Here is a 16,606-nt window from a genome sequence, read left to right as displayed (position 1 = left end):
GGTAACAATCCATGTGATCAAATCCCATTATAGTGCTCGGAATAATAGCAGCTCAGTGCTTGGCTGTGTTTGGCTGGCTCTCTAAATTTTAAGGAGTTGATATGTCTGTATGGTCTCTTTCAGGTAAAGACCTGGATATCTTGTCTGAAATGTACTTTGTCACTTTCACTGTGTAGAAGTCTGCTCTTTTGCATCTCTTCATAATTGTCTTAGCAAAAATGATTTTGTGGAGGAGACTTCTGAGGGGAATGGAATAGACTTTCCCCTGTATTTTCAGGCTTCTTAATGGGAGTGTTTTGAGAAGATGTCATGCAATTATTAGAACATTTACAGTTAATTATTAGAGAAGACCCTGAACTTTGTATTTTGGGCCTGTCTGTAAAAAGAGCTGAACTGAAGCATCAAACCTAGCCAAACCCTTTGAGGGAAGGTTGGATTCATATCTTAACCAGATTTGAACTTCATGAATCAGCTCAATTTTTAGTAAATATATGGAGAGAACTGGCAGTCTTTCATTGTTTCAATGTGTGAAAAAAATCCTAGTTTCCATGACTATCAGAATGGAAAACATTGAGTTTTCTAATTTTCTTTTGATAACCGCCCCCAAACTAATGAATATGAAGACTTTATTTGCAGTGTGCAGTACCCAGTTGCCAAAGCTGCTGTGTTCAGTTGAAAACAGTGGAGGATAGGAGTAGGTTGGATTTATATCTGCTCTCCATTCTTCTTTGTGGTAATGCCCACAGTTCTATTACCACGGGTACTTCAGCCTTGGGGACAGAACCAGACTTTTCAGTCATTAGCAGCAGGAGAAAGTCCCACCTCATGAAATTCTCTCCAGTTTTTAATGCCATCGCAACATCTGGAAGCTCAGCCAGCCCTTCCTGCTGCAGAAATTTTCTCAGAGAACTTTAGTTCAAATCTTAGACTAACAAGTTCGGTGTCAGTCTGATTCAGATCTGTGTCCCAGGGCTGCATTTGATTTTTGGGGAGATTGTCTTCTCAGTTCCCCTTTCTGTTGTGAAGAGTTTGAAGAGGCTGATGTCCCGTCGAGGAGCGAGCTGGGCCGAGGAAAGACGGAAGCAAAAGCAAGGGTCTGCATATCCTGCTTCCCCCTGACTAATCGAGTGTCTTGTTGGGGAGCTCAGTTGGTTCAGTGGGCAAAGTTTTCCCTCATAGCCCAGTCTGGGTGGGGTTGCCTTGGCCTCCTTTCCTTGGGAAGGAAAAGAAGTGGGTGGGATTGGAAAGATGCTGGCTCTGGGCCAAGCAGCTCCTTCCTGTCTCCATGAGGGGAGTGAAGCCAGAAGGGCAGCACACCAGATGGAAGATCTCCCTATAGCTTGCACCAGCTACCACACCTCGAACTGCGGTGCTCAGCTGCGCTTCATTTCCCTGCACACCATGGAGAGAGGGCACAGGATATAGCACAGATGCTGCTAACATTAGAGAGAGCAGTAATGGGTCTCTGCACTAGTCCAAATTTAACCGGAATTGCTACCCACCATAAATGTGGCTGTTTCCCCTAGTCAGGGAAGCTTTACCTGAAAGAGTGGACTCTTCACGATGCAGGTCCTTCACGGGCAGCTGAGTCCAGGCAGGCATTACCTCAGCCCACTTCTTCAGGCATGAAAACTTTCGGATGGCTTCAGGCCAGCAATAAACAAACAAATATGAAATGTCATCTAACACTGCAAGTGCCTCCATATGCTTTCACAAGGAACACTAATATGGGTGGACAGGACAGTGATACAGGTATGGTCCCTTAACCTAAAAAGCATATGATAGTAAAGACTTCTCCCTGGGTGCATGGAGGGGAAAAAGTGGCATTCAAACCTGTTTCATGCAGGTATATGGGGTTTGGTCCTTGGGGTCCAAAACGCAGACACATCAGTTTCTAGCTAGTGATATACTGGGAAACATTATGGCAAGCTGAGGCTATTCAGAGTCAGAAAAATTGACATACAATCCTGACTTCTGCAAGATACCATAGAAAGGAATACAGTCGTATGGCAGACTGAAGCATTTCAATGAAGTGCAACAAGAAAAAAATACTACTTTTCAAGTCATAGCTAGAACAAGTGCAATGCTAATAGCTTTGAGGCAGTAGAGGGCAGCTGTCAGAATTAGACTTCAGATTAATGCCAAATCCTTTCAGTCTGGGAACAAAAAGAGCTACCTATAGCTTTGATCAAATGTGGGTAAGAATCATTAGGAAAGGGATAGATAAGATGACAGAAAATATCATATTGCCTCTATATGAATCCGTGGTATGCCCACATCTTGAATACTGTGTGCAGATCTGGTTGCCCCATCTCAAAAAAGATATATTGGAATTGGAAAAGGTTCAGAAAAGGGCAACAAAAATGATTAGGGGTATGGAACAGCTTCCATCCGAGGAGAGATGAATAAGACTGGGACTTTTCAGCTTGGAAAAGAGACGACTAAGGGGGGCTATGTTAGAGGTCTATAAAATGGTGTGGAGAAAGTAAATAAGGAAGTGTTACTTGCTCCTTCTCATAACACAAGAACTAGGGGTCACCCAATGAAATTAATAGGCAGCAGGTTTAAAACAAAAGGAAGTATTTCTTCAAACAATGCAGTCAACCTGTGGAACTCTTTACCAAAGGATGTTGTGAAGGCCAAGACTATAACAAGGTTCAAAAAAGAACTAAATACATTCATGGAGGATAGGTCCATCAATGGCTATTAGCCAGGATGGGCAGGGATGGTGTCACTAGCCTCTAGAGGTTTGCCAGAAGCTGGGAATGGGTGAGGGATGGATCACTTGATGATTACCTGTTCTGTTCATTCCCTCTGAAGCACCTGGCATTGGCCACTGTTGGAAAACAGGATACTGGGCTAGATGAACCTTTGGTCTGATCCAGTATTGCCGTTCTTACATTTTTGTGTCCAAGGAGGGTACCCTATGGAACTGTGGAAGAATTACAGGAACAGGGTTACTCCATCCCCAGTCTCCATGGAAGGGGTTTTATTCATGACATGAATAAAATCCATCATCTACTTTAGATCAGAACATTACAACCCACTCCACATTCTATTTCTACCCTCAGAATTGGGGACAAACAGAGCAGGGCCCTCTCTGAAACAGCTAAATAAATTCTCAGTGGAGGCTTACTTTCAAAGCATTCCCATGTTACCATTCTCAGACAATTATTTTTGTTTGGCAGATGGATGGGAGCCTTCCTTTTCTCCCACTCCAAGCTTTGATTATTGCCATTTGGTCTTATATGTGCTCCTGGGGTATCCAGGAACGTGGTAGCAAAAAATATTAGCTTTAGTGAAGAAGAAAATTCATCTATCTGTTCCCAGACAATTTTTTTTTTGACCAGAGTTCTGTACAGAGACAAAGCTGAAACAAACACATACAGTGATATAGTTCTTGGATTCAGGATGAACACTCACATGGTGCCAGAGAAATCAGTCCTAGGCCTGGGCTGAGGATGAATGCTATCAGGTACCAGATCCCATCTCAGAAGAATGTTAACAGAAGATAAAGATGGCCATAAAGGAAAACAAGTAGTGTCACAGAAACAGAAAATCAATTCTTATTGGAGCCTGTTGCGACTTCTGATCTCATACACAGGCATGCTTCAATATTCTAGAGTTCATATGAGTTCTGTCCAATAATTCCAGGTCTCTCCTCTGCATCCCACCCTATCTCATCCATTAGAAGAGATCCAGCTCTAGTTGTATATTCTGTACTCTCTCAGCTGGTGAATGCAGAGAATCATGCATTTTTTAAGGGATCTTCCCAATTCATGTCAGGGAATGAATACCAAAAAGAGAGAGAGCACAACATTCAACCACTAGAGCACAATGATACATTGCGGTCTTGAAGCAGTATCCCTTCTAGAGATAACAGACCTGTGTAAGTCATGGCAGTCAACATGTCTGATAGAGTTTTCATAAATCGCTAGTAACAATGTGATCAGCCTTACCTCTGAAAGAGAAGTTCCATCTTGGGTGGAGCAAAGTTTTCCTCTCTGGATGTGCACTTCTCACTGAGGAGAAGATGAACACTACAAATTAAATTCTAGATAATTGGATTAGTAGAGTGACTCCTATACCCAGAAATATCTCACTCATGGGAAGTCAATTTGGTGGGCTGGTTCTTTATTGGTGTGCATCTGGAAACAATAAAATGCTCTGTTGTTTTCCTGTTTCAAGACCCAGGAGGTGAGATGGAGAATGACCTCTTGCAAAATGGGCAAGATCCCTGCTGTATGTCTTTTCACTTTTTCCACTGCTATTCACAGCAATACAAAAGATAGGAATGAGACAGTAGCAGTGATACAGTTTATGCCTTTCTGTCTGAAGAGACTATTGCTTTCAGGCTTGATTAACCTAGAATTGAATCTTGAGATTTCACAGTGGTCTGCTGTTGCAAAACCAGTCCTTCATCTGAGACCTGACAGATTTAAAATGAATACTTGGGTAATATGATGATTTCTTTAATGGACACCAAAAGAGAAGCCAAGAAATAGAACTTATTCCATTGGCTGGTGCAAAGTCCGCAGCAAACTACCATGTTAAACCAGTGAAACAGCCTTAAGTTCCTTCAGGAGAGCTTTAGTGTGCTTGTACAAGTGTGTCCAAGCAAAAGGTGAATGCTCTGTAGTATATTGTCAGTATGGTCATGAAAAGAAAGTATTGTACAAATCCTAATGTTATATGCTTCATGGGAATATCAACCTTATTCCAACTACAGCTGTGTGGAAAATCCTATATATATATTTTTTGCCTTGTTGGCAGTTGTGAAAAAAATCACTTGGGATGAACTGAAAATGAATTTTTTAAAACTCTTTGGTGAATCAAAAATTATTTTTGGGTTGAATGAAATATTTTATTTTGACAAAATTGAAAGGTTTTGTTTAAATTTTAGTAATTTTTAATGGTTTTGATTTTTTTCATTAAAAACAGACATTTTGAAATAAAAAGTCACTTTGAACTGAAAAATCAAAATATTTCATTTAAAAATGTAGAATTTTTTTTTATCAAAACAGTTCAGCAAAACGGACTCATGCTCAACGTTAGTGTTGCTGAATCTGTATTTTCCACTGAAAATTTTTTTTGTACAAAAAATGTTGTCCAGCTCTAATTCCAACCCCACAAAGTCATAGCATATAACCCTGGAACTTCATTCTGCTGTTTACAGCACTACACTTATTGAATCCCAGCAGGAGGTGGTCGTATACTCCTGTCCTTAGAGTAGGCCTCCTGAAGGTAATTATCTTCAATCAGATGAGTTTATTTTTAATTTGCAGGTGGGAGTGTTCTCTAATGGACTAGTACTGTACTTCTAATTCAGACAGAGTGTCCTCATAACTGTAATAGCATTCATTCCCTACATACATTCAAGAAATATTCCTTCGTCAGTTAAGCACTTTGCATATTGGTCATCCAGTCTTAGCCAATGCTATTTTCTTTCTTTTGGCAAAAGTTGTAGTATAGATATCAGAGTCTATGTAACACTACTTATATTGCCTTCCATATTCATTGGGCATTTGTTGTCGTGTGTAATAAATAATGGTAGAGGAAAATGTCAACATTAACAGGCCAGATTTTTAAAAGTTAGAATCTTAAGGCAGTACTGAGGCATTTACATAAGTGGCTTGATTTTTGAAAAGTACTGAGCCTGCAGCAGCTTCCCTTGACATCACCAGCATTAGAAATATGGCAGCATTAGTGTAGAATGGCTGCTGGTGTGTTTATCACCATGCTGTGAAAAATATATTGCAATATCTACAGTAGCGTGATTTCCTGACCCTCTTGAAGTCAATAGCAGTTTGACCATTGACTTCATTAAGACCAGAATTTCACCCTCGCATTCTCACTATTTACAGCAAGAACGAGAGGCTTTCCTAGAATAATCAGTGTATGTAATATGGTTTTAGTGATGATTTTGCCTGAGTATGGACTAAAGGCTGCAGGATTTGGCCATAGTTAAGAATGAAAGGGTTTCCAGTGGAAGGATGTGTATTCTTACACTAGATTAAGGATCATTCCCTCAAAGGTAGGCCCAAAGGGTGCATCCACAAAATTGCCCATGTGCCATTATGATTGCAAAACTTGATATACATATGTGTACAGCTCAAGCAATTCCACCCATAGACCAGTCTGTACAGGTCTTTTTTGCATGTTCAAAAGCCCATAAGTACTTGCAAAGGTAGGGTTTTGTGAGTGCCAGTACATGGGTACAATGTGTACTGCAGCCTCTGAGAACGCGATCTAAAATTAAGCTTGACTCTTGAAACTGTAAAATGTTTTTGCTGTCTGCTAAAACAAATAGACAAGTCAGCAATAAGGAGGCAATTGATTAATACAAGTAATAATGCAGCTTGAGCTTTAAGTGGATTCACAGCCTTCCCAAAAACAATTCTGGCTGCCTAAATCACTTAAGTAAATTTTGGATTAGCAGGAAAACTTCCAAAAGAACCATGGCAACATGATATAGCTTTAATTAATGTAGCTCTCTCTTGCATCAACTTTCCATCTGATTGTGAAGCAAAATAGCACACACGTACAATTTCAGTATAAGAGATGTCAAGAAAACAAGATGATGAATGGCAAACTCTCAAGTGAAATTAACCTGACTATTCCTTTTCATCTAGTAAGATATCTTTTGTCTTATTGCTTTCTTTTGGCTTTAGGCCTTACCTGTTTTTTTTTTTTTTTATAGCATGGCTTGTCGTTATTTCTTATTCATCTTAATTTATTTAAAAACATCTGAATCTTAATTTTGAACGGATTTCTCTAATGTTGACTGTGGCAGATAACAAACTCAACTCAGGGTTAAGGTAATACATGTTATAGACAATTCATAGAATTGTCATAATGAATCTCAATCCAAACAGTCAAAATCCCAGAAAACTAAGAACGACGATTTGACAAGTTGAAAGTTGTATAACAGTTTCTCTTCTCCACTAGTGGAATGTGGTAGTGTTGGAAATCCAAAACTCTATAATAATTGAAATGATATATAATAAAAAGAAAACATTTGATATTTATTAAACAGCTTTTATAATAAAACCTACATTTGGGACCTGAGCGATCATTATATCATAGGAATCCCTCGGGTAATAAGGAACCGAAACATTTTTTTAAAATTACTCATATTTTGCACTGAAGCATCCAGTGAAAATTATAAAGAGCTACTACAGTGGTCTCCGTTAACAAAAGATCAGCATTAGTTAGGAGTAAAACACTAGAGCATATGATATACTGTATTGCAGTATTTTTTTATTCTAAGTATAAGGAAATACAGAACTATCTTAGACATGGTAGTTTGGTGAAATACTAATTTTTTTTAGTGGTAGCCAGTGTATTTCGGTAGACAATCCTTTGTCTTTCTGGAACTTTATAAAGAGGGCCCAAACATTTTACGAGGTGATAATTTTTAAACAAATTACCTTATTAAACATTGAAACTGATTGACTAAGACAGTTTCTCCGCCCCCCGCACAAAAGTGTATAAAATGACACTTTGGTGTTTTGTTTTCTACTGTTTTGCACATAATGTCCATTGATGTTGGGAATTATATGTTCCAGGTGACTGTGCTGCAGAGATTAGGGTTGCTATACCCTCCTCCCATATTAGTTTTCTATCTAATAGCACCCCCTTAAAGTGACAAACATTGGAGGGAAGCCATTATACCCTCTGAAGCAAAATGTGTGCTGTTGTGGCTGAGCACACAGAGGAGAGAACAGGCAGATTCTTTAGTGTGGAAGCCTGTGGTGTACTTCAGAATACAGTTAATTTGTGTTCTAGAATGTAGTATTGAATTAATTGAACTCCAAATGTGTGTTAATCTTGTAGTTAGTTATCAGACTTTATGGTCGACATTTTAGGCTTTCAAAATTTGAAGTACTTTGCAGAAATTAATATTCAGAAAATAATAGCTGTTGGCATATGGGGGAGGAGGGGAGATAAATAGGCAATGGCTTCTTACTCATCCCTGTTAGAGATTTCTGAAAATTTGAAACTGTGGTTCACTATACTCAAAGATATAGATGACTGATTTTTTGCTTTTTCTTTCTACAGCTAGTTGATGTGGAAAAATGGGTATGTGCTTCTCTCTTTTATTTGCTTGATCAAAAATATTCCATGTTTGCCATTAATTCTAATCTGTCTGTTTTGGTATCCTGTGTGTGTCATAACACTTGAACTTGCAAGGCTCAAAAGAGAGGCTATTACATTACCAGGCAGGGTCTGGTGATTTCAGAATCATTTTTCCATCGAAAATCACACACAGAAATGATTTTCATTATTATTTCTTTTGTAATTATTACTTCTCTTGTAGTATTAAGCCCTAGAAAATTCTGACTATTGCCTTATAATTTTGAGCCTTGCTATCTAATGTTTTAACTCCATCCTGTAAAACCTCACTGTCTTTTCCAATGCACACATTGTAATTTTGCAATGCATGGCAATAAGATAATTGTTAATACTGATAAATGATAGGTGTCATTTTATGCACCTCCAAATTCTCTGTGTGCTGAATATTTTAAAATGGTGAACAGCTGCTACAGAATATATAAATTTAAATGGTTTATAGATGTTTTGGAAGAAATCTCTCAGCACAAATGTTTTATTTTGTGTTCCAGACATCATTTCTTACTAAATGTAATGTATTGAACTATTCCAAGCCAGTCGGGTCAAACTTTCAAAAAGTGGCCTTCAACACTAGTGTGTAATCCATGCTTACAAAGTGTGGTTCTCTGTCCCTTTTCCCCCTCTAATGGCTGGACCACATATGAGCTTGAATCTGATAAAGCCTTTGAGCTATCAGACTCGGATCTTTTAGTTCAGGCAGTTGAAGGTCATGCTTTTGATCAGATGTCCTAGGTCCTATCCCTGCTGCTGATGCCCCAGCCAGGGCATTACAAGGGTCAGTCTGTATCAGGATTTGAAATGCAGGGCGGGGGTCTCTGTGCAAACATGTGATATAATTTCTATATAAAAAATCCATTTGCACAAATAGTTTTTTCCTGTGTAATTATCATATGTAATTTCTATCATCTGCCCACCTAGGGGTGAAGGTGTTCATGCACATGCAAATGGAAAGAAGGTAGAGGCCCTTTTGAAAATTTGGCCCAGAAAGTCTAAAGGCCTTCATGATGCATCAGTCCTTAATTTTATCTGCAAATAGTCTGGAACATCTGTGGCATCCTGTTTCTGTATGTAAGTGGGAACAATAGGAGTTCTATAGTGACACATCTTATTAAGGCTCCATTTATAGAGGATTAATACATATTTAATAGCTAGTTAATAAATATACCTCTACCCCGATATAACGCGACCCGATATAACATGAATTCGGATGACGAGCACCAATGGTGCCTTTACTGCCTCAGCAAAGCCCACATCGCTTCCTGCTGCACCATCTGCCAATTGTTCCCGCCCAGGACACGAGAAGCTAGAGAACTTCACCTCCACAAGTTTCTAATGGAGTAGACTTTGCGCCCACGTGTGCAGTTGGATCTGAGACTGGTGGGTCTGCCAGAATGGCATCCATCACTGCTGGTGAGGCCCCTCCATCTTCCTACCAGGCTCCAGAGATACTGCCATAGCCTGTGAAGCCACACTGTGAGCATAAGAAGCAGAGACATAAGGGCAACTCCCCCATGGGGACCGCCCCACAGCACAGCGTTGCCTCCACAAGCTGAGCCAGGTTGGGTGAAAAGTCACGCACCGACCTGGCTGCTCCAACTCCCAAGAAGCCCTGGACCGAGCACAAGGCGAAGCACCGATGTGATCCGCTGGTGCCACAGCCAGCCTTGGTCACCAGTCTGGTACCGCTGGCACTGTCGATGATGCTGGGCCCTTCTAGACTGCTGCGTGCAGTTCCCCATATGTCCGGCCACCTGGAACTACTGATGCCTCCTGAGGAGCTTCTGCTCCCATACCCAGGTTCCCCGCTGTTCTCCAGTCTCCCAGGCACCTCAGTCCTGCCTTCTCCGGCGGATGAACCTCTCCTGCTCCTTGCTGACTGGTGCCCTTCTTCTGCCCGCTTTGCAACACCAGCACCATCAGCTCCACCCCTGCCGGACCATCCTCCGAGTCAGAGTGCTTTTTAGAGCTGGATCCCTCCTTTCCCCCTACTCAGTCTTGCAGACTGGATCCCAGGCACCGACTGCCCTATCCACCGACATACGACCCTACTGCTGAGCCATGGTTCCACTATCCTCGTGGCCTGCTGACACCGATGATCTGTACGCTTCAACCTAGTGGCCTCCCTAGGACCCGTACTGGGACAATGGGGTTCCGCCAGTGACATCTTACCGACCATCCCCTGCCCACACCATGCCCTCCTCAGTTTATGACAACCCTAGGGAAGACATAGTGCAGCCAGTACCGTCGGTACTATTGGTCCCTACCAAAGCCTCTTTGTCAATGGACAAGGTACTGATTCCACCCTCCCTCTCTCTTCCTGATGACCAGGCAAAATACTACAACCTGCTTCAGCGGGTGGCTGCAGCCATTGGCCTCATGGTATAATAGATCCAGGACCCACAAAACCAGCTCCTGGATATTCTGTAACTGCCGGGACCCTCCCAGATAGCCTTCTCTGTCCATGAGGCCATCCTGCAACTGGTACAGTCAGTCTGGCATACACCAGCCTCCTGTGGCCCTATTCTTAAGCATGCAGAAAGGTATTTCTTAGTTCTGTCTCAGGGCATGGACTTCCTTTTCCACCCACCCACGCACTCCCCTACACCCCAACTTGCTGATAGATCATGTGGTGACTGAATGCACTTGCCAACAACACCTCAATTCCATTCCTCCAGACAGGGCGGCAAAAAAGCTGGACCTTTTGGGTAGGAAAGTCTACTCTTCCGTGGGACTCCAGTTCTGTATCACCAACTACCAGGTCCTGTTGGCGAAATACGATTTTATCACCTAATGCAAGCTTTCGGAGTTTCAGGCTCTTTTACCTCCAGACAAGCAGCGAGACTTCCAGACGCTGCTGGACAAAGGCAGACTGGTTGCCAAGGTGAGCCTCTAGGCAGTTGTGGATGTCGTCAACACTGCTCTTTGGTGATGGGCGTTGTATTCGGAGACACCTGGCTCCAATTGTCTGGGTTCTCTAAGGATGTCCAGACCAGTCATGAGCACCTCACCTTTGATAACCATAAACTTTTCAGTGACTAGACGGATGACTCCCTACACTCACTGAAGGATTCTTGTGCCACGCTGTGGTTGCTCGGCATTTACATCCCATTACGCAGGCAGCAGAGGTCGTCCTTTTGCCTATGCCCCCACACCCCCTACCCGCCCTACATTCAAAGACAGCAGGAGCCATCCCACCATCACCAGTGTGCTCAGCAGTCTTGCTACTCCACCACTACCTCCTCCGCTCCATCAACCCTCCTGCAACGTCAACCGAAGCAGCAGTTTTGACTCCTCCATCGAGAACCGTGAAACTGCTCCTATCCCTTCCATGGGGCTCCAGGTCATCTTTGGGGGCCGTCTTGCCCTCTTTGCCCACAATTGGGGCAAGATGACCATGGACCTCAGGGTGTTCCACATCATTCACTGGGAGTGCGCTATAGAATTCTTCTTTCCCCCCTCGCTGCCCTCTCCAGGGTGGCCGTGGAAATCCCTCACATGAATTTCTCCTCCAAGAGGAAGCAGAGGCCCTTCTCAGGAAGGCTGCCATAGAGCAAGTCCCCCTGTGTTACCAGGGCCGTGGCTTTTATTCTATCATATTTCTTTATTCTGAAAAAGGGAGGTGGCCGCTGCCTGATCCTGGACCTCTGGTTACTCAACAAGTTCATATGAAAATTCAAGTTCTGGATGGTCATGCTCCCCCTCATAATCCCCTTCCTCTCCCAGGGAGCCTAGTTCGTGGCTCTCAATATGAAAGATGCGTATTTCCACATCAACATTCACCCAGCTCACTGGAGATTTCTCTGTGTTACTGTTGGTGACTCCTGCTATCTGTTCCGTGTGCTCCCCTTTGGTATCACCACCACTCCCTGGGTAGTCACAAAAGTCTTCGCCATCATTGCAGTCCACATGTGGTGCCTTGGCCACTCCGTGTTTCCCTACCTGGATGACTGGCTTCTAATTGTGATGACATGCAACCAACTCCTCTCAGCTGTCCAGGCCCTTTGGAATCTTCTTGATGATCTGGGCATTTGTATCAACAAGGAAAAATCAGTCCTCATACCTACTCATTGGATCACCTTTATTGGGACGCACCTGGACACTCTTGTGGCCAGGGCTTTCTCCCCGGTGGACCGATTTGCCACTCTCACTCATCTCATTATAGACTTACACTGCAGACCACACAACCTGTGTCCGTCAATGTCCTTCCCTCCTTGGCCACATGGCGGACTGCACCCCCATAATGCCCTATGCCTGCCTCCACATGCACTGTCTCCAACTATGGCTCAGGTTGATCTACAAACTGCAGCCAGACCTCTTGGACAAGCCCATCCTGCTCCCCCAGATCGTCCTGGCCTCCCTCAGGTGGTGTACCAACCCGTGCAAGGTCCTGGTCGGTACCCTGTTTACATCTCCCAGCCCCCGGGCTACTTTCACCACAGACTCCTGCCTTACTGGTTGGGGTGCCCATATGGATGGTCATACAGCCCAAGGCCTCTGGCACCGAGAAATGCCAGTATGCACATTAATGTCCTGGAATTGAGAACTGCCTGTCTTGTCTGTCAGGCATTCTTTCCACTCGTGCTATCCAACAACATGGTAGCAGTTGTCTATATCAACAAGCAAGGTGGCTCCAGGTCTTCCTCTCTATGTGCAGAAGCTGTCCAACTCTGGAACTGGTGCATTCAGCCACATGGCACTCTGTCCACACCTTTACCACTCACTATGCTATTGCCCCAGCAGGAGCAGGGGGTGCGGCAGTCAGCCATGCTGTCCTTCAGATTGTAACTTCTTGCAAGTCCTCACACCCATCTCCACGCTGAGCACTGCTTGCTAATCACCCACGTTTGGAATCCATATAGGGACCATCACTTGAAGAAGAGGAGGAGGTTACTTATCTGTAACTGGAGGTTCTTTGAGATATGTGGTCCCTTTTTGGATTCCAATACCTGCCCTTCATCCCCTCTGCTGCGGGCTACATTGCATAGTGGTAAGAGGGATACTGGAGCGGTGTCAACCCACACAGCCTCTGATAGCCTTGGATGCAAGCACGCAGATGATGCATGTGAGGGTCAATGGACGCTACTACAAAACTGTTCCAGCTCTGGCACATGGCGTGGATGCGCATCCACGTTTTGAATCCAAAGAGGGACCACACATCTCGAAGGGCCTCCAGTTACAGGTAACCTCCTCTTATGCAAGACATTTCTCTCATTCTTTTTTCCTTTATTTCCTTTTTCACATCCTTTAAAACATGTGAAATAAAAATAAATCTTATTCCTTGTTGCTTTGAAAGTGCTAAAAATTCCTTCATCCAGATCTGTCTGTAGCATCCCAGCAACTTGGTGTTGACTTATGTATTAGTGGCCACATTTTGAAAAGTGCACAGCACCCACAATTAGCTCTAGATTTTCAAAAGAGCTTAGCTCCCATATAGACCGAAATATAGTGGTCAGATTTTTCAAAATTGCTCAGCACCCTACAGCTCTGGGTTGCTCATTGAAAGCAATGGTAAAGTTTTAGCTCTTCAGAAAATTTGGCCCTCATATATCCAGGTGTGACTTTTTTTAAATCCATGTGGCTAATTCTCATGAAAATGTTTCCTTTACATAACCTTCAGAAAGCAAGAAATATTTTTTTTAAATGCTAAAATGCTGAAGAGTAGGTGGTTTATCCTGCACCCGGTGAAGTCAATGACAATATTCCCTTTGACTTCAGTGGTGTACACTTGTGCCCTAAATATTTAAGGAAAAATCAGATTGATTAACCTTTTCTGCTGAAATAAAATACTAGCCTTTTTCTCTCCCTCAAATGAGTTCTGTTTGTTTCAGTCCAAATGTACATTCGTGATAAGTCTATTCTTCATATCAGTATGCAAGTAAATCTTTTAGAGTGAGAGAGGGACACGTTTTAGATATTTTGTAAAACACTTACTTTCAATCCTACATGGACCTTGGTTAGGTAACAGAGAATCTGGAGTGAGAGGAACAGGAAATGAGTTGAACAGAATGAAACAGAAGAGCTGGCCTCTAGGAAATACAGTTTGGAGATGAGTAGAAAAAAGAAACTAGGGGTGTCTCAGAGGTTAAAATGGCAGTGAGGAACTAAGCTTCAGCAAAGCATAGCAAAGGGTATAATACATCTGCAATATCATTTAAAAGTAATTAGTTGCATAGCTTAGGAGGGCTAATTAGCACGGTTTCAAATGTTTTTAACGAGTCATCTGAGAATGTGAATGTTCTGTGAGAATTTTCTTGTGTGCACTGTATCACTAAGAACGTACATGTATAGAAATATAGATATTTTATGTCGTTATGGGCAGAAGCATGTTAGGAACATTCCCGAACAAATACAAAGACATGGCCCTTGCCTTGAAGAACTTACATTCTTATTTTGGACATCACCTGAAGTATAAGGATGACAAATGGAGGAAGAACAAGGGTCTCAGCCATGTCACCACATGATCAGCCAATTTAGGCATATACACATATCCATGACTTAAGTGAAAATTAAGAGAAGGGTGGGAGAGAGAACCACATGAGGTTCAAATGAAGAGTTATACTAAAAGTTGTCTTTAATATGGAATTACTGTTTTACATATCAATGCCTAAAGGCATAATTTAATCCAGGGCTGAAAGTCCTGCATAAAAATAATTATTTTAAATTAATCTAAGAGTATTATGGATTATGTGATTTGATGAAGCTCTTTACTTTTGGGATTGTATCTTAGTTCCATTTAAGGGAAATTAATGTGGTGGTTGCCTAAATGCACTTCTCTCTCCAAGGCTGAATTGATGTGAGGTCTGAATTTTTGTATGCAACAGTAGAAATATCTTTCTAATATTCTATTATGAATCCTTTCCCCTTTATCATTCAACATCATGCTGTAGAACTGTCATCCATGCATCACCAGTGGACTGCAGAAAACCTGTTCCCATTGGACTACCTATTTCTACTTATTCCCAGCAGCTAAACCACAATATAACCTAGCTAAAAATGCACCGAAGACAGTCCTAATATTAGTTTTTCATGTAAGCATAACTATAGCTGCCACAGGCATGTCACGATAAAGAATAAAAGGGATATTGTAAGGAAACACTCTCTGTACTAAAATGTGGTCTAAATTATGAAAATGGCAACTACTTCAGTAGATAATATCAAATAATGTTTTACATTATATCACCCCTTTCATCCATCAGGGGAACCCAGAGCACTTTGTAAACTACAGATACAGGAATCACTTCACCTACCACCAAAAAATCAGGCACAATTGGGGTAAAAATGCTCCAAACAGCAGTAAAGCTGTGTGTTTGCTTCACAGAGGGGCAGCAGAAGCAGAAGTGTCTGTACACTTCCTATAATCCCCAGAGAGAAACTTGCATTGCATTTCCCTTAAACCAGTGATTCTCAAACTTTTGTACTGGTGACCCCTTTTACATAGCAAGCCTCTGAGTGCGACCCCCTTTATTAATTAAAAACACTTTTTAATATATTTAACACCATTATAAATGCTGGAGGCAAAGCAGGGTTTGGGGTGGAGGCTGACAGCTCGCGACCCCCCCATGTAATAACGTCGTGACCCCCTGTGGGGTCCCGACCCCCAGTTGAGAACCCCTGCCTTAAGCTCTCTGTGGGAGGACTGTGTGGGAGTGCCAGTACTGTGTTAGGTCAGCGGCCAGTGGTTCAGTATGCTGCACCCATCTAGTGGGCCAAATCCATATTATAGGGAGAATAAGGACCAACTCTCTGTTTTGTGTTTTTTGTTGTTGTGGTCCAGCAGCACAGACAGCCTGGCTGCTTGAGGCTGAGGATTCTGTTCCCCAGAGCGAGATACTATTCATGTGGAACAAAACCCTTTACCTAGGCTTTGATTCTCTTCCCAGGATTTGGCCCCAAGAGATTAAATACCATATGCAGTTGAATGTAGGGAATTTAGGTCGGGATATTGGGATTATCCAAACTGGAATTAGGTCAGGATACTTCATCTCTTTCAAGTGGACAGGACCTTGGTATGATATTGCATCTGGAAAAACATTAAAACTTCAAAGCTTCTGTATACAGCTGTAATGCCCTTCTACCAAGCAGCACATCTATGGAAATCCATATGTGCAAATCTTCAGAGAAAAACCAAAATGTGTTAAATGTTCAAAATATTTTAATTTGTATTGAGAACTACAGTTCAATGCCATATGAATCAGTCTCAATGTAAAGATGAATAAAAAAAGAACTGTGAAGCATCATTGGATAGAGGGAGGCATTTTAAGAATTATCTGTTTTTTTTACAGACCAATATATTTTATTATAAATTACAGTCACAACTATAGCAATCTTCTTAATAAACTGGTTACTAGATGAAATACCAGTTGAATGTGTTCTAAACTATAACACATAGTGATGAACTCCAGTGTGAATCTAGGGGGCAGGGCCGGCTCTGGCTTTTTCGCCGCCCCAGGCGAAAAAGCCTCCGGCCGCCCCG

General features: G+C 42.2%; 1 protein-coding gene across 1 annotated transcript in view; it reads left to right on the top strand.

Annotated features, from left to right (window-relative positions):
• Positions 1-16,606, top strand: part of RYR2 (ryanodine receptor 2) — a 512,764-nt gene that overhangs the window by 62,216 nt on the left and 433,942 nt on the right. Inside the window, exon 4 of the mRNA XM_026649522.1 lies at positions 8,062-8,082. Within this exon, the coding sequence (XP_026505307.1) occupies positions 8,062-8,082 (21 nt within the window). The remainder of the gene's footprint in view (positions 1-8,061; positions 8,083-16,606) is intronic.

The sequence above is a fragment of the Terrapene carolina genome, unplaced genomic scaffold (assembly GCF_002925995.2).
Source record: "Terrapene carolina triunguis isolate 2854851 unplaced genomic scaffold, T_m_triunguis-2.0 Scaffold85, whole genome shotgun sequence".
NCBI lineage: Eukaryota > Metazoa > Chordata > Testudines > Emydidae > Terrapene > Terrapene triunguis.
Note: the sequence above shows the minus strand (reverse complement) of the source record. Positions and strands in the feature narration are given on the sequence as shown.